This window comes from Bacillus rossius, chromosome 1, assembly GCF_032445375.1.
Source record: "Bacillus rossius redtenbacheri isolate Brsri chromosome 1, Brsri_v3, whole genome shotgun sequence".
Taxonomy (NCBI): Eukaryota; Metazoa; Arthropoda; class Insecta; order Phasmatodea; family Bacillidae; genus Bacillus; species Bacillus rossius.
In genome coordinates, this window is record NC_086330.1 from 129,060,654 (window position 1) to 129,084,349 (window position 23,696).

At 37.2% G+C, this 23,696-nt stretch overlaps 1 protein-coding gene across 1 annotated transcript in view; it reads right to left on the reverse strand.

Annotated features, from left to right (window-relative positions):
- LOC134546136 (serine/threonine-protein kinase meng-po) overlaps positions 1 to 23,369 on the reverse strand; it is an 84,320-nt gene extending 60,951 nt beyond the window's left edge. The window contains exons 1-2 of the mRNA XM_063388688.1: positions 23,151 to 23,369; positions 14,076 to 14,175 (exon numbers count right to left, since the gene is read on the reverse strand). Coding sequence (XP_063244758.1) covers positions 14,076 to 14,144 — 69 coding nt within the window. The 5' untranslated portion in view covers positions 14,145 to 14,175; positions 23,151 to 23,369. The remainder of the gene's footprint in view (positions 1 to 14,075; positions 14,176 to 23,150) is intronic.
- Between the last annotated feature and the right edge of the window lie 327 nt (positions 23,370 to 23,696).

A 23,696-nucleotide genomic window follows, 5' to 3' on the forward strand; every position in this document is an offset into this window, starting at 1 on the left:
TGGTGCATAAGTCGCGTAATTGCCTGTTCTTGAGACTTCGATGGCATCTTTACCGACTTTAACGTCGTACTCGATGGAGGATGTACCAGCGACTACGGGAATCATGACCTCGGCGCCGACGATGTTGGAGAAGATCCCGTTGGCAACGCCTCTGATAACACTGGAGGAGACTTCGATATGTGCTGTTCCACCATCAGCTGAAGTTTCATCAGCATTGAATACTTCAATTAATGAAGAGCGTACTTCGCATCAGTGCAAATACTGTGGTGCATCATTTACTATCACCTCAAATGCTCGCAGACATGAAAGAAGCGGTTGTTCTAATAATGTTCAAAGAATAAAATTTCAGTGCAATAAGTGCAATAAACTAATTTCGCGTCTCGATAGTTTACATCGTCATTATAAAAAATGCTCCGAGACGTATAATGAACATGGTTATTGATTTGACTCATGTGTTGTACCGGCTAATAAGACTATATATAAGTGCTATGAACTTCAGTCCGTCTCTGGTTGTGGTGATGAACGGATCGGATAGACATTTAAAGTCATGTAAAAGGCTTAGTCCGTACAATAAGAAGACTGTTTGAATCGAGGAATCCAAAAGGTTTTGGTAATTTGTCTGTGTATTTTTTTGTACTTGTAGTTGTGTATTGAATTTATGTAATAAATATTTTTTAAAAGAACTTGTGGTGTTTTTATTTTCTCAAACTTAACACTTTTTTAGTATTTTTTTAAATTAAAGTTGTTTTGTATCGACCAGGGATCGAACCAAGGACCTTAGTCGATCCAATCAATCATTAAATGGATTACTAATTTATTTAATGAATTTTGGATTTTTTCCCGCTTTTCTAGCTACATTATTACATGATTTCAAGATGGCGGCCGAATTTAAAGATGGCGTGTGTCACAGTAATAAATGATTACTGCACTGTAGTGTGTTAGAATAAAATTATCCAGATGGAAATGTACTCTATAATACAAGTACACACACACAAGATGGCGTACTCCAGCAGGTGGTAGCTCCTGGTAGCATGTACTGAACATAAAATGTCGAATCCATGATGGTCGACAAGGACAAAGTCAAATTTCAGGGTCAAAGTCAAATATCCAGGTCAAGGTCAAATTTCAAGGTCAAGGTCAAATTTCAAGGACAAGGTCAAAGGTCAAGGTAAAAATCAAGGACAAGGTCAATGTTCACGGTCAAGGTCAAATTTCAAGGTCAAGGTCAAATTTCAAGGTCAAGGTTAAAGGTGTGGTGACCGGTTAAGTATACTAACATGGTATCAGCACACTCTAGCGGATGAAAACAAGATGGTGACCTCCAGTTTCTTGATTAAATGATGGTGGCCGTTACGAAAAGTGCAACGGTGGTTATAAGGATTTTTTTATTGTTTACTTCGATTAGTTAATTTTTTTAATGATTTTTAAATTTTTCCCGAATCTCTAGCATTAAAATTATGGATTTTCAAGATGGCGGACATGACGTCATACTAGGTGACGATATATATGCTTTGAAAAAAATTGGTGGGAGTCAGTCTGTCTGCAGTCACCATTGAGGAAGGATCGGTCGTCATTTTTTTTTTTTGCACTCGTCGGGTTCGAACCGAGGACTCCGAACTCCGTGTCGTAAATGTTTGTTTTTTAAATATTTTTTATTAAAATTTTATTATTGGATTTTTTTATAATTTTTAAAAAAATTTCATTAAAATCGGATAATAAATAAAAAAGTTAAAGATGGCGACCGTAACGGAAATTGCAACGGTGACGTCATCATTCAAAATGGCGGAAAACACAATGCCGGAATTTTCGAGAACACAATGACGTCATCCAAAATGGCGGATCCAAGATGGCGGATCCAAGATGGCGGATCCAAAATGGCCGTCATGATCTACTTGTCCCGTTACGTTATGTCCCGTTACGCTGTGTCCTGTTACACTCATCCAAGATGGCCGCCGTGACGTCAGAGATGGACGTGACGTCAGAGCTCGGCCAGCTCCTCGCTCCTCAGCCTGAAGCCTGTTTCCGGAGCCCCATTCCTATACTACTAATAATACAGCTGTTGTTGGCAGTTTATAAATGACTATCACTTTGATAAGCGTTGAAGGCCAATTTATACTTCAACCCTAGCGTGCATTGAGAGCACAAAATCGCGTTTTACATGAATTTTGAAATAAACCTGTTCGTGTATATCTTTTGTCGTATGAATTTTGTTTTCCCAAGATGGTTGAACAGGTGAATTGGTAATACTATTATTATTATTATTATTATTATTATTATTCATGCATTTTTTAAAGGTTTTGTTTACTAACTTTATGTGTGAAATCTCTGAAATCTGTTCACGCAAGTCATTTTTCCGTATTAATGTTTGAATTTATTTATATCTAAAACACGTGAATTGAAAAAACTCAACTTTTTTATTTTTATGTCACATGTTTACAATAACGAGATATATTTTTCTGTCACGCCCGTCACATTTATGTGATTCCAGCACCAGTAAAAATGATAATTGCTACAAGATAAGTCGGGGTGAGATAGTGATAAAGATTGGCTGAAGCTGAAACTTATTGAATTTGGATGACGGTTACATTTGGGCGAGTTTGCTAACGACTCGTCGGCCTAAATAAAATTGAAAAATAAATAAACTGCACCCTTGGCAATGACGTCACAAGCCCAGCGGCTGTCGATCCCGCCACGCGAACAAAAACCAGCTTCGTCGCTCGCAAGAAGTTTCGCGCGAGGTTTTATTTGTTTTCTGTGTTTTATTTGTAGCTGTGAAATAATGCCCACCATGTTAAAAAAAAAACCTCTGTACCTAGTCAAGGTTCAGGGCTCGCTCAGCATAATGTGCCCAAACCAAGTTTTAGTTAAATTTATAATATGAACCAACATTTTGGCGAGTTAATATCACACATATATTATATACTAGCTGCAATACCCGGCGTTGCCCGTGCTGAACACAGGGTGTAGTTAGTAATTGTCTTCTTAATTTGAATGTCAAGTGTGAAAATTAATTTATATCACTTTCAGATCCCGACAGACGTTGTTTTGCCCGTTTAAAGTTATTTACCTGGTCTGTGTGTAATTTAGACTTTATAAAGCAATATAGAAAAAAGCTGAAAAATAAGAGATTACTAATATTGAAAATATTCCATTATCTAGCTAATGCTCGGTCTGCATTGCAATGCCTCATTCAGTTTTGTTTTGTAATATATTTGAAGTAATTCCACATATAAAAATCATCTATCCATCTCTCTATATATATTTATCTCTATCTACATCTATATACATCTATGTATCTCTCTATCTCTATTTATCTCTTTATATCTACATATATACTTCCCAATATCTCTATATCTTCTATATATAAGTCTCTATATAGCTCTATACATCTATAGGTATATCTCTTTATCTAACCCATTTCATTCTCTTACCTCGCTCTATCTCAACTTATCTATCCGTCTCTATCTCACTCTATGTATATATATCACTATATATCTGTCTCTCTTTTATATTTAAATAAATTGTGTCATGCGTGCGCACTTATACAACAAAAACAGACGAAGTGCCGCTATATAAAATGAAATAAACACATTTTTTGACACGATTCGTGCTCCAACTATTGAAAAATAGTTATACTGTCTCAGTAACCTTCATGGGCATGCGTATAACCAATCACCAAAATTTCATCGCAATCGGATGAATGGTATAGAAACGCATACGGCACAAACAAACGAAAATTAAAGATATGACAAACGCATCAAAATATTGTGCGTTTAAAATTCAAGGCAACTCTATCTATTGACGAAGTTAAGAACAAAACTGTTATTAGCGCCTTTATTTTGCTAGCCGCTGCGAGCTCCACTAAGCGGACTGGTCTCACCAAAGAGAAAAATATGAATTTGCCAGACCTTACTATGTGAATGATCGTGTGTCAGACATAGAGAAATGACACTCACTTACTATTTGTATGTCTATGATCTATGATTTTTTGTGTTATAAAATTCAATTATCACTTTTTCACTCCCTTAGGAATGGAATTTCATATTAATATGGGGTCTATGTGTTAATCCAGGTTATAAGCTAGCTGTAGGCCAAATTTCATTCAAATCCATGCAGTAGTTTTTACGTAACAGAGTAACAAACATCCATCCATCCATACTTACAATCTTTCACGTTTATAATATTAGTAGGATAAAACATATCTAAACGATATAAAAATACATAAAATATTATATAAAAATATTATATAAAATAACATTAATACACACTGGATGTGTGAAAACTGACCATAAATATTTCGGGTGAGTTTTAATGCCACTTACAGCTCAATTTCTAAAAGAAATATTCACCCTTGAACTTAAAATTCTAAAATGACATGTGTGATAACCACCGAAAACTATTTGCAATTAAAATTTATTTCCAGGAAACCTTTATTGACCTTTATTAACATTTCTATTAATTTAAGTATTTTCCTGTAAATGTATCACGATAGTTTTCGTGCATTTGTTGTCGAGTCACAAATTTTCTCATAAGATATTTACTGAACGAAATTTTCAATGTATATAAGGTCTCACAAGTGTTCATAGTTATTTACACTTGTGTGACTTTTTTCCGCATTCTAGAATATTAAGTAATTATCTGTTCACGAAATCTGAGACGGAACACAAAATGCAAGGACAGCCATAGTGATAAATTTACAGGTAAAATACTCAGATATGAATAATGACAAGAAAATTAAATAACCAACATGGCATGCGAGAACAAGCCATGAGCGTAGACGAGATCTGTGGAAGAGGTGCACCGAAGGAAGCTATAAGGATATATTTTTGATACGCCTGTTTTCAGAGGTCTTGGAGGGGGTGGAGTGTTAGAAGGGGAGGTTTGGAATACCCTAAGTTAAGCGGGGGTCCTCTTCTGAATTTTTTTTAAATACTGTACTTTAAAACACACTTTTAAGCTATCTGAGGTATCTTAGATGTTTTTCTAAAATCATAAAATCATGAATATAAATGTAACTTAATGTAGTATTAAATAGAACGCTACTCATTGGCTATGAATTAAACCATACATCAGTAATTTTAACCTGATTAATGAGTTGCATTGTTATTGAAAATAAAAAGTTTTATAGGGGATATGGCCCCTACCTGTCCGTCCTTGACTACCAAGCCTTAAAACGTGTTTAGGGTTTTAACCGGCGATTCAAAACAAAGTCTTTAACGATACTCACTAGGACAAAGAGAGTGGCGAGTTGGCTCTGCAATATTATACTTCGATACACAGTGATGTTTATTGTAGTGAATAAATATTGGAACCAACGATACTAAAATATTATTTCTAACACAAAACTTACAATACTACGACGGAAAAGTTAATAACTTAACGGTTCCGAGCTTTTCTGGCACTAAATGTAAATGTCCGAAGCATTTCTGATACCAATTGTAATTTTTCGATCAGGATTCTAGGAAGGATGTGTGGATAGGAGGAAGATCAGGATCGGGTTGGGTGGGATTCTGTACCTTCGCTCTTACAGGTTAGGTATTGCCTTAGTCCGGGAAGTTTTAAGTATTACAATATACTCGATTTGTTCATTAAAAACTCAATTTATTGTCTTTGCAAGGATCTTCACTTTACATATTAGTGTACGGGATGCTGTAGCTTCGAACCAAAGACCACCAGCGTGCGCGACCCGAGAGCAGTACATCCCAACTATTGGATACACAACCCGCTCTACTCATCAATATATACAGCTCTCCCATGAAGTACGTCTTACGCACTTCTCGGTGCAACTACCATACTTCTACTCGCGGTCTCGCGGAAGCATCACCACGGTCTCGTCCTTAGTTCGCACTGTCCCGTTACTTCTGCACACGTGACCTCCTACAACAGGAGCGGAACTGCTGAACAACAAGCGCGCCTCGCGCGGTGTCTGCCAGAGGGGCGTCGAACTCAAGAGCTGACGGTACGAGCAGACACGACTACTAACGCCACTAGCGCAGTACTGCGCGGGGTGATTACGTCGGCGACGAGTGTGTTCGCAGTCGAGCAGCCAGCAGTCTGCGCCCCGCTCGCGGCAAGCAGACGTGTTGGCAGCACGCCAGCTGGAGGCGGCTACGTTAACGACCACGCCGACGCGACGTACGGGGAAGTCCGGGGTGCGCGAGCCACTGACGTTAGCGCTGTTCTCGTCTCGCCGGCCGCTTCGCACGGGACAGAGGCGCAGCATATCGCTTCCAGCGAATTCCGCCTTTCAGGCCGTGTCCGAATAGAAGTACACAGCTATGTTCTTGCGACTCCGAAAACTTCACTCGCCTTGGTCTGCTAGAGCAGTACAGACGTGTGCAATTGTTGGCCTCTATGAATGATTGTATTCGTTCATTCTAAATGATTCATGCAATGGGGAATTTTGATTTAATACAATTTTTTGAACATACGCCATTGCAGTTTTGTACTGTTTGTCATGGAAAAAAATTCAAGTATGCAAATGAAAACATAAACCCATAGAGAACAAGCCCTAATCAGCTGATGTCGAACATATGGACCCAACGATAAAAATAAATAGGTGTTATGTTTAGTCGTAAGAAACCTACTGTGTTCGTCAGTGCTGTCGTAGTTGTGTTGTCCATAATACCAGTTTATTTTCATCATTGTGTTCGTATGTTTGCTGCGTTGTCCAGGTATGTTTTCTGCATTTACTGTTCTTGTTGAAACTGTCTCGTCGTTATTAATCCACTGTCTTCGCCTGTGCTGTTAATTTTTTCATGACTAAATTCCTTTCACGGAATTCTTGTGCTGTTTGATATTTAAAGTTTGAATGTGTTCATCCATACTTTCGTCGTTGTTTTGTCCATAATATCTGTTCACAAGATTCTGTTCACCCATCGAGCTCCCCACGATATCACTGCAAACACATGATTCGGTCATTATCTAGCGATAGTGAATCTTGGAGATTTTGTTTTTGTGACATGATCGTTTTCAAAACTTTCCAAACTCCATCTTACGTGAGGTTCACGGTGGTTAAGCTGTATGATCACTCGCCTCCGATACTCCCAAAGGCAAGGCAGTCCGGATTCGCTTCCCTGTTGGGTACCTGATTTTTTTAAAATGAGTAAACGTAGCAACATTGCCATGACCCGGTGGGTTATCTCGGGGTGCTCCTGTCTTTACCATCCCTCCCCCAAACCATTCCGTCACTGTCAATACTCCAGTCGCATCTAACTTCACCGTGTATACTCATCTCGATGCTGAAGATACGTTACGGCAAATTAGGCCTCGCCATCTTGCAACTTCAAATAATTTGATACAACTTGAAATTAAGCTTAGAGATTTTTTTTTGGTTTTATTTGTCATGGCATAGGATTTAGGTTTGGCTACTTGTTGAAATTAAAACTTGTGTCTGGTGTGATTATTATGATAGTGGTAGTCACCCATGTGAAATAATAAGTTTTTTCAAATGCGGCGTTTACAGACTAGAGACTGTATGTAAATATGTGGTTGTAACAAGGTATAGAAGGTCTGGGAGATATGCTTTATGCCTTGACACCTTAAAACTTGGGACAAACAGTCCAAAATTAGAATTATATAAAAAAAATTAAAAATATCCAAAATGACGGGGCCTAAACCCACTTAAAAGGAGAGATATGAATCAGGATACGCCTTCTTAGTTTCAATAGTTTTTAGTCCATAACATTGTTTCCACAATTTAATTTTTAAACTTTGTCTTCGTAATACAAAATTTTTTCATGTGAAGTCAGTTTGATTTAATTGTCGGGAATGACTACGTATAACTGTATGTACTTATACTGTCAATGTTATGGGCTTTGTAAATCTTTTAATTTGTGATCTTTGTCTTAATGAAAGCCAATTTTACAAATTAAACGATAAAAAAATTTCCACGACGTTTAAGTGTCGAAAACAAATATGGTTATCTTTTAATTGCTCTCTCCCGTCAAATCTGTAATTAATTCACTCGTTCGTTCGTTCGTAGAGACTGTAGGCCTGAGTAGTGAATCGCTTCGGTACGAGCGTCTCGCAATAACTTTTTTTTGCGCTCCTGTGTTTCTTTGCGACCGATGTTTACCCAGTGGCCACACGCACACTTCCGTCCAAATAAACTCTCCGCCTAAATTTATGTGCCGTTGGCCGGGTGCCAAAACGGAACACTGTAAGATGAGGAATTAAATTACACCCATTTCACCGCGTTGTACAAGTCGATTCGTGACGAAGTGAAATAAATGAAGGGGCTGATGACGGACGCTATTTTGGTGGTTACCAGCCTCCACAGTATATGTTCAAAGACACACCGCCTTCGGTGGCGATGCGTAGCGCCGCACTCATGTGAACAGCGCGCGTTGCGTCGCTCTCCCGCGTGTTCTCTGAGGCGACTACACCCTGTCTCGCCCTTAGATTGCAGTCTACATGTTAATGGGCATTTACTCTCTCTTACCAATGTATTAGCGCTGACCTTGTTTCCGCACTCTCTGTTGCCAGATATGTGCAATAGAAAACAAAAGTTTTATTCGTATGTGTATGAAAAAGCGTTTTCGTAAATGAAATATTTGAAATAAAATTATTGGAAACACATTCATTTATGATATTTGTTCGAGGAAAAAAGTCTGAACATTGGACGAAACAATGAAAAAAAACTATTGCAAATGGCTATTTACATTATTGAGATCTCAAAATGATAGTTTTTTTGTTTAATTTTTGTCGTTTTGTCTGTTTGTTCAAGCATTAATCGAAAACTACTGTACGGGTTTTGATGAAGTTTTTTTTAATGGAAAGCTCTTTGTCTATCTTAGAAATAAAGCTATATTTAAATATAGAATTCAACCCCCAAGGGGGTGAAAAAAGGGTAAATATGGTTTTACGATGGTTAATTATATCGCTGAAACAAATCAATCTTAAGAAAAAATATTGGTTACCAAAAATTAACATTTAAAAAGAACCCATCACAATTTTTATTTTTTGCGAACTTCAACCCCTAAGAGGTTAAAAAGGGTAAGTATGTTTTTAAATTAATTAATTAATTATATCTCCGAATTTAATTGGGCGTAATGAATTATTTTGAGTAACAATAATTACCATACAAAAATTTACACTCACAATTTTATGTATTTTTGAAATTCAACCATTAAGACGTGAAAATGGGGTAAATATATTTTAAAGGTTACTAATTTTATCTCCGAATATAATTAAATGGAATAAATGATAATGGGTACCAATACTAAACACACGAATACTACCAACCATAATTTTTGCATTTTGAAAAAATCCAACCCTTTAAGTGCAAAAAAGAATTAAATATGTTTTTATGATTGTTATTTATATTTCATAACTTAATTAAGCGTAGTAAATGCGATTAGATAGGCTACTATAATAAACATACGAAAACTACTAACTAAAATTTTTATATATTGCGAGATTCAACCCATAAGGTGTGAAAAAGTAGTACATAAGTAAGTTTGTAAGATTAATTATCATTTATCTCCAAATTTAATAAAGCGTAATAAGTGATATATGGTACCAATAATAAACATACAACTACTAAACACAATTGTTATATTTTGGGATAATCCACCCGTAAATAAATTTTAAAAAAGTAAGTATATTTTGATTAATAATCATCTCTCCGAATAAAATCGCTGAGCATTGTAAATAAATGGTAAACATAATAAACATAATTGCAAGATTCATCCCCCGAGGGTTGTAGAGGGAAAGTCAGGAGTAAAAAAATGCATATTTCTGAATTTACTAGATCTAAGGGTTAGAAATTATGAATGAACAACAAGCACAAATTGTATTTTTTTTCAGTTATTTCGCGTTTCGTCTTTTAAGGGTGGGAAAAAGAGTAAGTTATGTTTTATCATAACATTTTCATAGCTAAATAACTAATAAAGATGAATGTAAGTAACTTAGCATGCATAACGTAAATAATTATTTAGAGTTCTTTAATATTTTTTCAATATTCGACCCTAAAGGCAGGAAAACGATGGCACGTGATTTTTTTTACAGTAGTAAATCATACAGCCAAACAAATTAAGATGAAATTTAAAAACTGCCCAAGAATTAGGTAAACATTTTGATTTAATAATATTGGGTTACACCTTTGCCATTATTCTATTTTCAACGTTAAAGTGGTGAAAAGGTAGTTTATTTTTTTAATTGTAAAATTCGTATCTCTGAAGCTAATCAAGTGGGATGTAAGTTATGTGGCATTATTTACAGACATGCAACATCTACCAACTCGTTCTTACAACGTGTTCTACTTTTAAAAGGTGAAATTTTTAAAATAGTGTTTTAACATTTTAAAATAGAATATAATCTGATCAAATTAAACTTTATTTAAGAATAAAAAATATTTAATAAACATAACCTAACCTAACATAACCTAAATTCTCTTATTCAACAAATACCGAAAAATCACTTTTTATGTTGTAACAAGGGTTAATATAATTTAAAAAAAACATGAAATGGAATACATTAAAACACTAGCTGCAGTACCCGGCGTTGTCCGGGCTGAAAACAGGGTGAAAGGGACCTTTTTCGAAATCAGATGTTGTTAGTAATAATTGTATTCTTAATTTGAATGTCAAGTGTGCAAAATAATTTATATCACTTTCAGATCCCGACAGACGTTGTTCTGCCAGTGTATAGTTATTTACCTGTATATATCGAAAAATTGGTGGTATGTATGTAATCTAGACTTTATAAAGCACTATAGAAAAAAGCTGAAAAATAAGAGATTACTAATATTGAAATTATTACATTATCTAGCTAATGCTCAGCATGCATTGCAATGCCTCATTCAGTTTTGTTTTGTAATATGTTTAAAGTAGTTACACATATACAAATCATCCATCCATATCTCTAAATATATATTTATCTCTATTTACATCTATATTTATATGTATCTCTCTATCTCTATTTATCTCTTTATATCAACATATATACATATATACCTCCCACTATCTCTATCTCATCTATATATAAATCTCTATATAGCACTATACATCTATATATCTCTTTATCCAACCCATTTCATTCTCTATACCTCGCTCTATCTCTCTGTCTTTCTCATTCTCACTCCGTATACATATATATCACTCTATCTCTGTCTCTCTTTTATATTTAAATAAATTGTCTCATGCGTGCGCAATTAGACAACAAAAACAGACAAAGTGATTTTTTTTTCCTAGCCTAAGTTAATTCTAAGTGTGTAGGGGAGGGTCCAGGTTAGGGGAGGACCTAAGTGTGTCTCAGGCCGAAGCCTATACACTCTACCATGCGGGTTTTTAACCATGCAGGACAAGGGCGCGTGCATCGTGTGCTATTGGGGTTTACTGGCCAGCCATGGCTGCGATTGGCGCCATGACTGACGCCCCATTGGTCGCCTAGCTTAAAAGCTAGCTAATGTGACCCAGGTAAAACCTGCATAGCCGCTATATAATATGAAATAAACACATTTTTTTTTTAAACGATTCGTGCTCCAACTATTGAAAAATAGTTACATCGTCTCAGAAACCTTCACGGGCATCCGCATAACAAATCACCAAAATTTAATCGCAATCGGATAAATGGTATAGGAACGCATATGGCACAAACAAACGAAAATTAAAGACATGACAAACGCATCAAACGATGGTGCGTTTAAAATTCAAGGCAACTCTATCTATTGACGAAGTTAAGAACAAAACTGTTATGAGCGCCTTTATTTTGCTAGCCGCTGCGAGTTCCACTAAGCGAGCTGATTTCACCAAGGAGAAAGATATGAATTTGCCAGACCTTACTATGTGTATGATCGTGCGGTAGACATAGAGAAATGACACTCTCTCACTATTTGTATGTCTATGACCTATGATTTTTCTGTTATAAAATGAAATTTTAACTTTTTCACTCCTTAAGGATGGAATTTCATATTAATATGTAGCATATGTGTTATTCTGATGTATAAGCTATATTATTGTAAAGTTTCATTAAAATCCATTCAGTAGTTTTTACGTGAAAGAATAACAAACATCCATACTTACAAACTCTCGCGTTTATAAAATTAGTAGGATTATTGGCAAGATTAATTTTAATTCAATATAAATATAAGTTTTTTTTTATAATGTTTGGGAGGTCACACCTGCGGTTAAAAAAAATAAAATGGTTGAGTTTGGTTTTTGTTTGGTTGATAGATATGGCCATATTTACTTAGTTCTCAAATTTTACATTGGCATCCCTGTAGGAAAAGAGGTGAGGGGTATAATATTTTGGGATTTTGTTTAAGTAAAACTGTTAAGTAAACAAAGAGGTAACTAATATGTTGTATAATAAATTTATATATCTGTATTTTTATATTTTAAATAAAATGTGAGTGTATCAAATATCCTTAAATAATGGGAGGTATTTGTAATCAGGTGAAATTATTAATAATTCTAAGATTATCTCTAACCATAGTAAATGAAAGTTTCTGTGTAAACGATGGCATAAACTATGTGAAAATAATTTAGGTGCGAGTTTAAGTTTTTTTTTGAAAATTGTCTACCTCATGAAATTAAAAAAGTAGGGGGATTTCATCATGGTAAAATATATCTTCGAACATTCTGAAACAGAAGTTTTAAAATAAATAGTTATATTTACTTAAAAAAAGGCGCTTACGCATAAATGCTCAAAAAATATCATTCTTAAAGAGTTATGCTATAAAATAAATATTTTATGCATCTGACAATTTATTTCGTCTATTTATTCCGTAAAAATGTTTGAAATTAATCACGCAACATTTTTTTTTATGATTTTAGATATTTTTAGAAATTTGCGAGCGAAGCCGCACGTTATTAGCTAATATTTAACAAAATTCATCATCTAATTATATACAATTTTTACTTCTTAGTAGGTATATGTAACTTGGTTTCAACATTTTTTTTTTAAGAAAATATTTTATAAAAATTAAATTAAAAATTTTTGCTCTATTTGAAAATAGCATTTCTGGACGTGCATCACAAGTAGTTCCCGCAGCCACCGCTAGAATTCGCTGCCAGAACATCTACTTCAACTTTAAATCATTCTTTTTGCAGAGTGAAAGGTTTAAGTAGCTATATAATGAAACGGCTCTTATAAAATTAAAACAGACTTGAAAAAAATACTTAACTCCGTATATGAACTTTACTTTCAACAAGGAATTTCATTAAAATATTGCCCATCTTGATCAATTTCATTAATATTTAATACAATAAAGTTTCCCTTTGGCTTCGTGAAAATTGGTTCGTGCCATCCGCCAATGATGGCAGCACTGTGGTTTTTGCACATTTAACTCCCTCGTCTTGCGAAAATTTCACGAAATTACTCCTACCAAATGCCGTATACCAAGAGCTGAGATGTTACATATTAAAAAACGCGTACTTCACAATGTAAGTCTGCGATTGCTAAAACAAGTCTCGAGAAGATGGCAGATCCGCGTGATTCATCCGTATATATTTCTTTCGTGAACATCGCAGAATATACACACGTATAGGCACTAAAAATAAAACTTTATAATAGTAACACTATCCTTTAATAATTCATGTTATTATTTATAGTAATAAAAAGAAATAACAGCTTAAAAGTATACATTAGATACCTGACCTTACAATTTTGTCAACCCTTAGTTAATACTGAAATGTAGAGATAGCGCAGTGTTCAACATACTGTAGAGACGGCATGAAAAATAAAATAATTTCGTGATAAAATTTTTACTGTTAGATTTTAAATGTTGAATCAGCTCAATCAAGGAGTTTTGCTTGAAGGAAGTATTTACTGAAGAATTTCAGTCGTTTAAGCAAAAAGCCAAAATTCAAACATATACTTAGTGTTATAATTTGTGTTTTAAAATGGTACGGGTTAATATTTTAGTAATGCCACACAAGTATGACTCCTAACGTGTGCATCTGAAGTACACACTCCCTTTTTTTAAAATCTATCTTCCCCATTCTAAAGAACGTATCATGAGTGATGTTTTGAAAAGTGAACAGGAAATGGGGTAACACTGGTACCACTCTAGAGAACTGTCAAAACTCTAGATGAGTTACGCTTCACAGACAGCGAGTGAGTGGCCTCACCTTCTCTAGCTCGAACTCTCTTATTCTGTGGATGCTGCCTCCGATAGCCCTGCGGGAGACGCTTCCCATCACCCCGACTGCTTCGCCTCAGTTCCACCGCCTGCAACACAACAATCCCGGCTATCAGCGGCGTCACATCGGCCGAATCATTGAGACAGGAATCGTCAGCAGACGGCATGCTGTGACCTTCCGTCTACCTCACCAGCGCCATGTTGCCACTCCCAAAACATTGCGGAAGCTGTCCTTGAAGAATTTTTTTTGTGCAACATCTTAGCTCCCGGTATACGGCATTCGGTAGGAGTAATTTCGTGGATAGAACGGAAGTTGCAATGAACTGAAATGTGTAACCACGGTACTGCCATCTGTGGCGGATGGCGTGAACCAAAGTTCACGAATCGAAATGGAAACATTATAATAGGTATTAATTGTTTAATGAATTTTAAAAAGATGGGCAGGTCCAATTCCTGGGTTTAGTAGTTATTCAAGACTTTTTTGCTTTTATTGGAGCTGTTTCATTATTTAATTTAACATTTCGTTCTTCAAATCGAATGATTCTATATTGGACGTAGCTGCTCTGGCAACGAATTCTTGCAGCAGTTACGGAAACTTCGTGTGATTCGCGTCCATAAAATTAGTTTAAAACACAAATTGCGTATATTTACCACGCTTAGCATTATTTCAAATAATTGTACGTTAATTTTCGTGTCCGAGTTTTGTGTTTTAAGTATATTTGAACCATGAGAACACATGAATTTGCTCGTTACCGAGGTTAGATGAGGTTAGATGTTACACATCTATGGCGAGTACTGAAAGACTCGCCCACTTTTTTTTTTATTATGTTTGTGTTTGAATATTGTATGGCACCATAAAATAGGTTTAATACGTCACTTTTCAATTTTTAGCTTGTTACGCCCTTGGACACCTCCAAAAAATATCCATTCATTTTAAACTGTGTCAACCATGCAAACACTACGCGTCGTCAGTGTTACGGGAGTTGCAACATGGCGCAGATAAAGGCGGCTTCCCGCGGTGTTCGTGAGGTAATGCGTGCATGCCCGCCCTCTGGGGCTAGTTCACCATCTACAATGCAAGACATTGTTCGGAAGTTTACCATTCTAAAAGCATGGGAGTGATAAGAAATTTCTAATGGTGATAGCTTTCCATGGATCCATGCGGCATCTCTCATACCCATATTGATTTTTTTTTTAAAGAGAGAGAATAAGTACAAAATTTACAACAGTATGGTTAGTTCCCCCCCTCCACCAAAATGATTAAATCAGAAACCTAAAATACTAATATATATTTGTAGGATGAACATTTTTCGTGCTCTCATGAACACGTTGTCACGTGCTCGAAAGAGTTTTTGCACGAGTTTTATACTTAAATCTTATATAAACTTACTTTGTTCATTTACTCTTCATTATTTTTTTAATTTTATGTAGAACTTGTATTTTGTATAAATATATTTTGTATATAATATGTCCTATGCCGTGTAGGCTACAGTACCCGTTGTTAGTTCAAAGTATGCAAAAAATTGGTTGTCTGTAAAGTCGGTTTACGGACGATAGTTTAACGTGACGTCATAAAAAACATTGATGAAATGATTGCATACTTTTATGAATAAAATTGAATCGTTTTTATTGAACTATCACTATTTTGTATGGATACAAAGGAGTGATATGAAATCTACAATTTAATTGATAAATTTACTTTTATTTGCACTCATTAATTCAAATATGTTTATTATTTTAACGAAGAGATTATTTTAAGTATAAATTTTATACATGTTTGCTATTTAACTTCAAGATCGTCGAGAATGTTTTACACTTTTTCGGAATTACACATTTAACGACGAAGTTTGTTCGTAGTGAAATTAAACGTAGAATTTAATAAAAATGCCCTTGCAGTTAATTATATAAGTATTAGTAAGTTTAAGAAAGAATTTCGGCTTTAATCTCCAACCCAGACGCTCGTGGTGCGCTGGGGCCGTTATTAACATTTGTCGAGAATATTTTACGTTTTTATGTCTTCCAGTGCTCAATATGATATGCAATTGTGATCCCGGGCACGAAATTTTATTTATAATTCATTAATAATAACGTCCCTCGCGATAAACAAAGGAAAATATGTATTAACGAGTGACTGGTTGCCGCGGAAGCGGATAGATTTGCGCGATTCGTTCGGTTCGCATCCGTCACCGTAGATGACAGCACCGTAGGGGAATAATATTATTTCGTTTTTATAGTACGATTTTATAACAAATACGCGTCCCAAATACACCAAACTTATTTAAATGTGTTAAAATATATTTAAAACATTGTGCAAAAGATCCCGGGTGTAATTTTAATTATTATGTGTAACTATAAAACACCATTGTTCGTACAAAAACGTATTTGAAAATTCAACATTAGGTACTTTTAAATAACCGTACTGATTGTGCTGAAAATCGGTGGACGATCGTTAAATTACATAATATTAATAATTCAAACGACGAAAACATGATTGAAAAGTCAAATCGATGGTTGTTCCAATCTAGTGGAAGAGAGATGCGGCGCAAGCGTACAATGAGCATAACGGGACACACCGTAGTGGGACAATGTGCGTTACGGGACACTTTTTCGTGCGTGCAGCCGGCGTTCATCGATTTATTAGACGTTGTCACGTCAAAAAAAATGTAAATTATATTGGGTTCAGTTACGCTGAATTTGATTTATCATAACGTATATCATCTTCAAATATCATTTTGTAACTTGCACGAACACACACTTCAATGCTGTTTAAAGGCCCTCACACATGAACTGTCCGAACTGTCAGTTCAGACTTATCAGTTGGAACTGAACAGTCGGAACTGCCGTGTGTGTGCAAGGACGGTAGACTGATCAGTCGGAACTAATGGACTCACGAACTGATGGCTTTCCTTCAAATCGGACTGTGGGCTCGAGAACCCTCAGTCCGAACTGCCATGTGTGGGATCAGCGTCTCGCCAGTCCAAAAAATCAGTCCATTAGTCCATTAGCTGAGTGTCGTGGTATACATATTTGTTATACTCTTTGGTTGCTTAGATTTTTTTTCTTCCTTTTTCTAACTAAAAGTGGAACTGCAATTGCAACATCGAAAGTTTCTTCTATATTATATGCTGTAAGGATACATTCAACAGCAATAGCAACCAAAAGACTGATAGTGGGTGGGGAGGCTTCAGTTCAGTTCAAAATGTCAGTTCAGACTTCCGGTCCGAACTGAGCATCTGGACAGATCGTGTGTGGGGGCCTTAAGGAAGCATGGCCTCTTCCGTAAAAGCATTGCTGGTTTCAACTTATGCGAAAATTTGTACATAATATAAACACTGGATCCTCGGTACCCGTTTATTAAACCGCAATAACTATTTGGGGACGAAAAAAAATTCGTGGGTCCTTTAAATAATTTAATAATGATTAAAAACAATAGTCACTAATAAATTGTTTTGGGCACTACCACTAAATACTCGGCTGGTTATATTCTTTAAAAATGCAATAGTGTATCAAAAATAATGACCGATTTCAAAAGTCTGTGACTTTTACTATGACTTTGACTACGAATGAAATTATAACTTTGCGGTAAGTTTTCCAAAGCACGCCGTATAAGATTCAGTTGGTACAAAAGCCGTTCGTAGGGATGATAAAAAAAATTGTGGATTTTCATGGGTATATTCTCGGCATGGAGAAGAAAGTTGACAGATTTCTTCCACGCTTTGTGGTCAGTGAATTGATGATTGAATGGATGAATTAATAGGCGTGACGTCTCGTAAACATCGAGATCATTGCAGACCCTGGGGGGAGGGGGGGAATACGAGATAAGAATGGAAAAATGGCAGAGTTAATGCGTTGTATGGTAGGCTTGGGCAGGAGGAGAGGAGATGGGAGCACCCCGAGGCAACGTCCGCCACGTTTACCACTTAGCGTCGTGTTCGGTAACGAGGCCACCTTCGATCCAGGAGGAGGCGTAACTCGCACGAATGCGGGCGTGACAGCCGCCGCGCGCCACTGCTTGGCCCTGGGACTCGAACCCAACCTCCCAAACACCATTCAATCGGCTTTCCTTCCAATTCACGAGTAGTAACAGTAATTCAGGGTGTCCATAAAAGAATGTCCCAGTTTCAGTTTAATTTAGACTATTTACAACAAATCACACATCAAATTGAAGGTAAACTAACCTAGTTTTTCTTACAAATGTTCAATATGTGCACATTTATACGCCACACATCATCTAACCTAAAGCCCAATTCTTCCAACACTTTGGTTAACACGTCTGGAGAAATGGAAGCAATAACCTCGTCAATTCTGTGTCTCAACTCTGGCAAATCATTTGGTAGACACGATTTTTTTATAAAGCCCCAAAGAATAAATCGCATGATGTTGTAAGTCAGGTGAACATGGAGGCCAGCGAAAAAGGAGCTCTGTCATCACGACCATCGGCGGTTGTTTTTGCCGCATGGGCATTCACAATTCAACTTTAAACGAAACTCACGTTAAACTGAAATCACAGATTCACTCTTAGCAAACTGCATAACACAAAACGCTTTACGCTCAGGAGTCGCCAGTTTGTATAGGTGGCACTGCAAGCGAGCAAACAACAAAGCAGTACTCGCGCCTGCGCTCATCTATAAATGTTTGAGTTAGGGTAGACCGGGGGAAATCGGGTCACGGGGTAAACCGGGTCATCGTAACAAGATATGCTGTCTTGTGGCGAAATAATGAACTGGAGTCTACGGAACCTACCAAGGAATGCTGTTATCTGTCTATACAACCGTCCACTACAAGGCAAACATCGTCTGTAACAACATTCTGGTAGTCTGTGCGACATGAACCCGAACCTGTGTAGTCCTGAAGTGAAAAATTCTTAACAATGTAAGTTTTATTTTGTTTCAAATAAGCCTTTACGTTCACATTTCGAAATAGTATTGTAGTTTAAGTAATGGAGTACGAAAATATGTACTCAATTAACATTCTTCTGCATTACTGAAGCTCTATATGTTTGACAGAATTTATAATATTTTTCTTTTTTTTAAAGTGCGAAATGGGGTAACTCGGGTCGCTGCCGTTGGGGTAAAACGAGTCACTGCATACAGTGGGGAAATCGGGTCGCTTCATATATTTGATCTATATTGTGAAGCACTTTATTCTTCTTTCTCAATTTTTAAGTTAAGACCTATTCTAAATAAGTGGAAAAAATGAATTTAAGGCACATGACTTCAACTTTAGTTGAAATTTGTAAGTAGGGGAGACCGGGGTAAGTTGGCGAACGGGGTAAGATGACGAATCGTTTGTAACTAATCCAGAAACACAGATAGACGGTTGGCGCACCTGTGACCTTGTGTGTCACCATCTGCACCTACTAGGCAGGTGCAGCGGAATTTTCCAGTCAGTTTGAATGTGGCAGTTTTGAGAGGCAGTCTGTTTCGTGAGCCATTGTTGTAATATTGAAGGCACGTATGTTAAGCTATTACGAGAAAAGAGTTCATTTGTTTTAAATGTTTATATATGTAAAATGAAATGCTGACTTTTGGGAGTATTTTAGTGTATAGATTGTTGAAGAAAATTTGTTAATGTTGTTCGTGATTTTGGTAAAGCAAAAATACGGCTGCTGGGGCAAGTTGACGGGGGCAAGATGACGAATTCGTCATCTTGCCCCTGCAATCGTCAACTTGCCATAGGTAATGGCAGTGTGAGCATTATTTTGTATTATATGTGTTATTTAAACCAATGATGTACAGATATGACGAACATTTAAGTAAAATAAAAATAATAATGAAATTATAAAATATTATAAATAGTTCCTGTGTTAATAGTCGTAACAATTTTGTTTGATTTTTTTGTAGATGCCTAGGCACATTATAAGCGGAAAACGGAAAGGAGGCGTTGGAGTGACGAAGAGATAGATAGAAGAAGCAGAATGAAGAGAAGAAAAATGAAAGAAAAACTAAGAAAACTGAAAAACAAAGCTCTGATCATTCTGTAGCAAAACCATAAAGCCTAAATAGCGTTTCTTGCCCTGCATGTGAAGAAGTTTACGTGGAACCTCCAAATGAAGACTGGATTCAGTGTTCCACATGTTCTGAGTGGTGGCACGAAAACTTTTCCAAATATGAATTCAAGGAATTATATCAAAGTCGTTCAAATATGTTACAATATATCTTCTTTACATCCTGCACGTTGTTTAGTGTAGGATATCTATAAAACAATTGTTTACTTTGTCCATAAATATATATATTTTGGTTTCGTCATCTTACCCCAATAGGTTCGTCAACTTACCCCACTCCTGGGGCAAGATGACGAATGTGCTAACTAATTGGTTTCTTGTCAATAACTTCGGAACTACGCAAAGTAATACAACCTTTTTACATATTTAGGTAGAAATTAGTATGTACTTCGTATTGGTACCAAATTAGATATCATATATGCTTATTTATCTGTTAAAGGCCATTTCAAAGCTTAACATCGTCAACTTGCCCCGGTCTCCCCTACTTATAATAATATTGAAGTTTAGTACATGTTAAAATAGTGAAAATATTATCCATGTAAATATATAATTACGAGTTCACTGCCAAAGATGTAAGTGGAAGGAGCACCACAGAAGAAGTGAGATGCCTGTTACCAACACCGGAAAAATTAACACCAAAGAGAATAGGTGAACGAAAAACTGTTGCTTCTCTAAGGCTACTGTCAAAAGAGAATCGCACATTGTTGGAATCCAGGAAATTTAAAAGCAAGAAGCAGGTGTTAAATTAAGTTCAAAGCAAAGCTAAATTGAACCTCTGAAGACGAAGAAGCGAACAAAAACTAAAAACACATCCGAGTTGGAAATTTTTGGAAGAAGGCCAGGATGATGACGAAGATGTTCTCTGCAACATGTGCAAAATTGCATACAAAGACATCAGAAGCTGCACTGCTGGAGACTGGATTCAGTGCCAGTCTTGTAAAATGTGGTACCATGAGCGCTGTGTCAATGCTTTTCAGTGTAAACAGTTTGTATGCGGAATGTGTCTGTCAAAACAGTAAAGAAAATCTGTTGATCCGATTTGCCCCACTTGTGATCCGATTTACCCAACTTCTGTCCAAATCGGGTCAAAACATTTCATTTTCCTTTTATCAAGTTTAACGTCAATTCGTAAGGAAGATTGGCTAAAATTTGTATGTAAATATGTACATAAATGTATGACTGATATTACTGTAGATTATTTTATGGTAAATTAATATTGGTTTTATACTTATTTAGGAATTTCAAAAAATTGACCCGATTTCCCCCTGTCTACCCTACTCTTTAATTGAGACATTGAACCAAAACTTTACAACGCTTACAGTTTATACTCTTAAAGTTTATAACTGGGACATACTTTTATGGAAATACTATATATTCCCAGTAAATGACGTAGTGACGGAGGGGCAGGGAGGGCCATATGCCCCCCCCCCTTCTAAAGATTCCTTTTCACCCCCTTAAAAAACAATGTAACTCAGTAACCAAATTAAAATACGTATGCATGGTCAATTTATAGCCAATAAATATGAAAAAATAGAGATTAGTCTTCTTTTAAACATGCATCTAGTGACACTTTAAAATTATTGTTTAATGGTTTTGAAAACGCACTTAAGTTTCCTCGGATAGCTTCAAATAGCTTTAAAAGTTTTTCCAGAGGTGGACTCCTCGCTTATCTGTGGGATATTCCAAACCAGTCCTTCGAACCTCGAGCCCCCTACAGGCCCCCCAAAAACAGGCATATCAAAAATACAGAATCTTCCAAAATGATCGTGCCAAATTTGATCGCGTATAAGTCAGAAGTATGGCTTGATAGAAAGGTGCAATTTGTGGTATAATGTTCTCACACGCCTAAAGTTTGGTTCTATGCTAACAGTTACAGAAAATCTCTCTTTTTTTTTTGTATGCGCAGGCGAGGCATAGACGAAAGTGCCCTTCCTCCCCCAGGTGATGTCGCAGTTTGTGGAATGATGGATAGAGACCAAATCTGCCACCCAGGTCCTGCGAAACTTCCGGACGCGTTACTACGCACACCTCCTCACTGTCAGGAGACACTCTGTGCTAGTGGGTCCATGTCTACGCGATTCAGAATCTCAGTTGCAAAATCTTTGTTCTATGGCCTGTCATCATGTTTGAGCGCATGCAGCTGCTGCAACGTGTAGGCGTGTAGCTTTAGTCGCTTGTGTAGCAGCCTGTGCACCGTGGTCGTTGGTAGCTGCAACTGTCGAGACGCTTGACGGATGGATTCGGTTGCCTTTTGCGCCCGTTCCACGTGTGCTTCCCTCGTGCTCGGACGTTCAGAACTCGTCCCTCTCCATGACACTTCCGGTTTCCTTGAACCTCGTGTGCCACTGTCGGATTGGTTTGTCGGACATGATGGGGTGTGCGTTTGTAATGCGTCCGTAAGTTTCGCTGGACCTGGGAGGCAGATTTGGTCTCTAACCACCATTCCACACACTGTGCCATCTCCTGAAGGAAGGGGGTGGCCATTTTCGTGCACATACAAAACAAACAAAAAAGTAAAATTGGATTTTTGGACCCAATCTATGAACACGCGATTGTTGATTTTCCTGTTCCCCTTTCAAAAAGGTAAAAGAAAGAAAATAACGGAAGATGTGGTAGGAAACCAAGAACACCAACAAGACGAAATTTAGTTTAGGGCTGTCCGTTCGCGACAAGCGCTTTTCAAAAGCCGAACACACGAAATAACTTTTGCAGAGTTCTTACAATTCATTTATTAGCATTTACTTTTTTCCTCACAGAATTAATAAATATTACTGAACTCCCATAACCTTCACAAGTTAGTTAAAATTTAAAATCTTGGCTGCAAACTAATTTACAATGCATGGAAAAAAAATAAACAATCGAAAAACATTTATTTTGGCGTTATCTTATATTCACTGTGTTCTGTTGACTACTTTGGAAATCAGTAGTTTCGGACATGGGACATCGCAATTGTAGACAGGACAGTTTTCCGTGCGACGTGACGTCGTTCGCATTAGGATAAGGACTCGGGCTGCTGTAGACGGGCCCTAGATGCGCGACGAGACACGTTGCGGAACTCACCACAAATGCTCGAGCGACGACCAGGCGGCCCGACGCGCTACGTGGACGCGAAGCCGCGACAGTCGCGCGGGCAACTCGCGCGCGCCGACGCCACCCTCGCCCGCGCGCGAGACATGGCCGGTCAGCGGGAAGAACAGTGTCGACGGGCAGGGCCCCACCAAGACTGCTGCTGTCAGAAGGAACACTATGCCACCCACTGGCGAGGCGCTCCAACCCTCTCTTCAAGCTGGGGCCGGGCCAGACGGCCTGGTCGACCCCTCCCTCTCCCTGCCCCCACCTCACGACACGGAGCTATTTCCGTTAGTCACCCCGCCTCGCCGCACACTCCCGCCGCCAAGGTTTGATCGCGGCCCCCGATCTCGACTCCGATTTTAACGTACGTCCGGAATCACCGGGGCATCGGGTAGACTTTCTAACGTTATTCTCTGACAGGGTGCACCATTCTAGATACAGATTTTTTTGAGGGGAGGAGGAGAAGGAATGTATAAAAAATATATGTTCAAAACTTGAACACGCATATTAAAAAAAAATTGCATTACTACTACA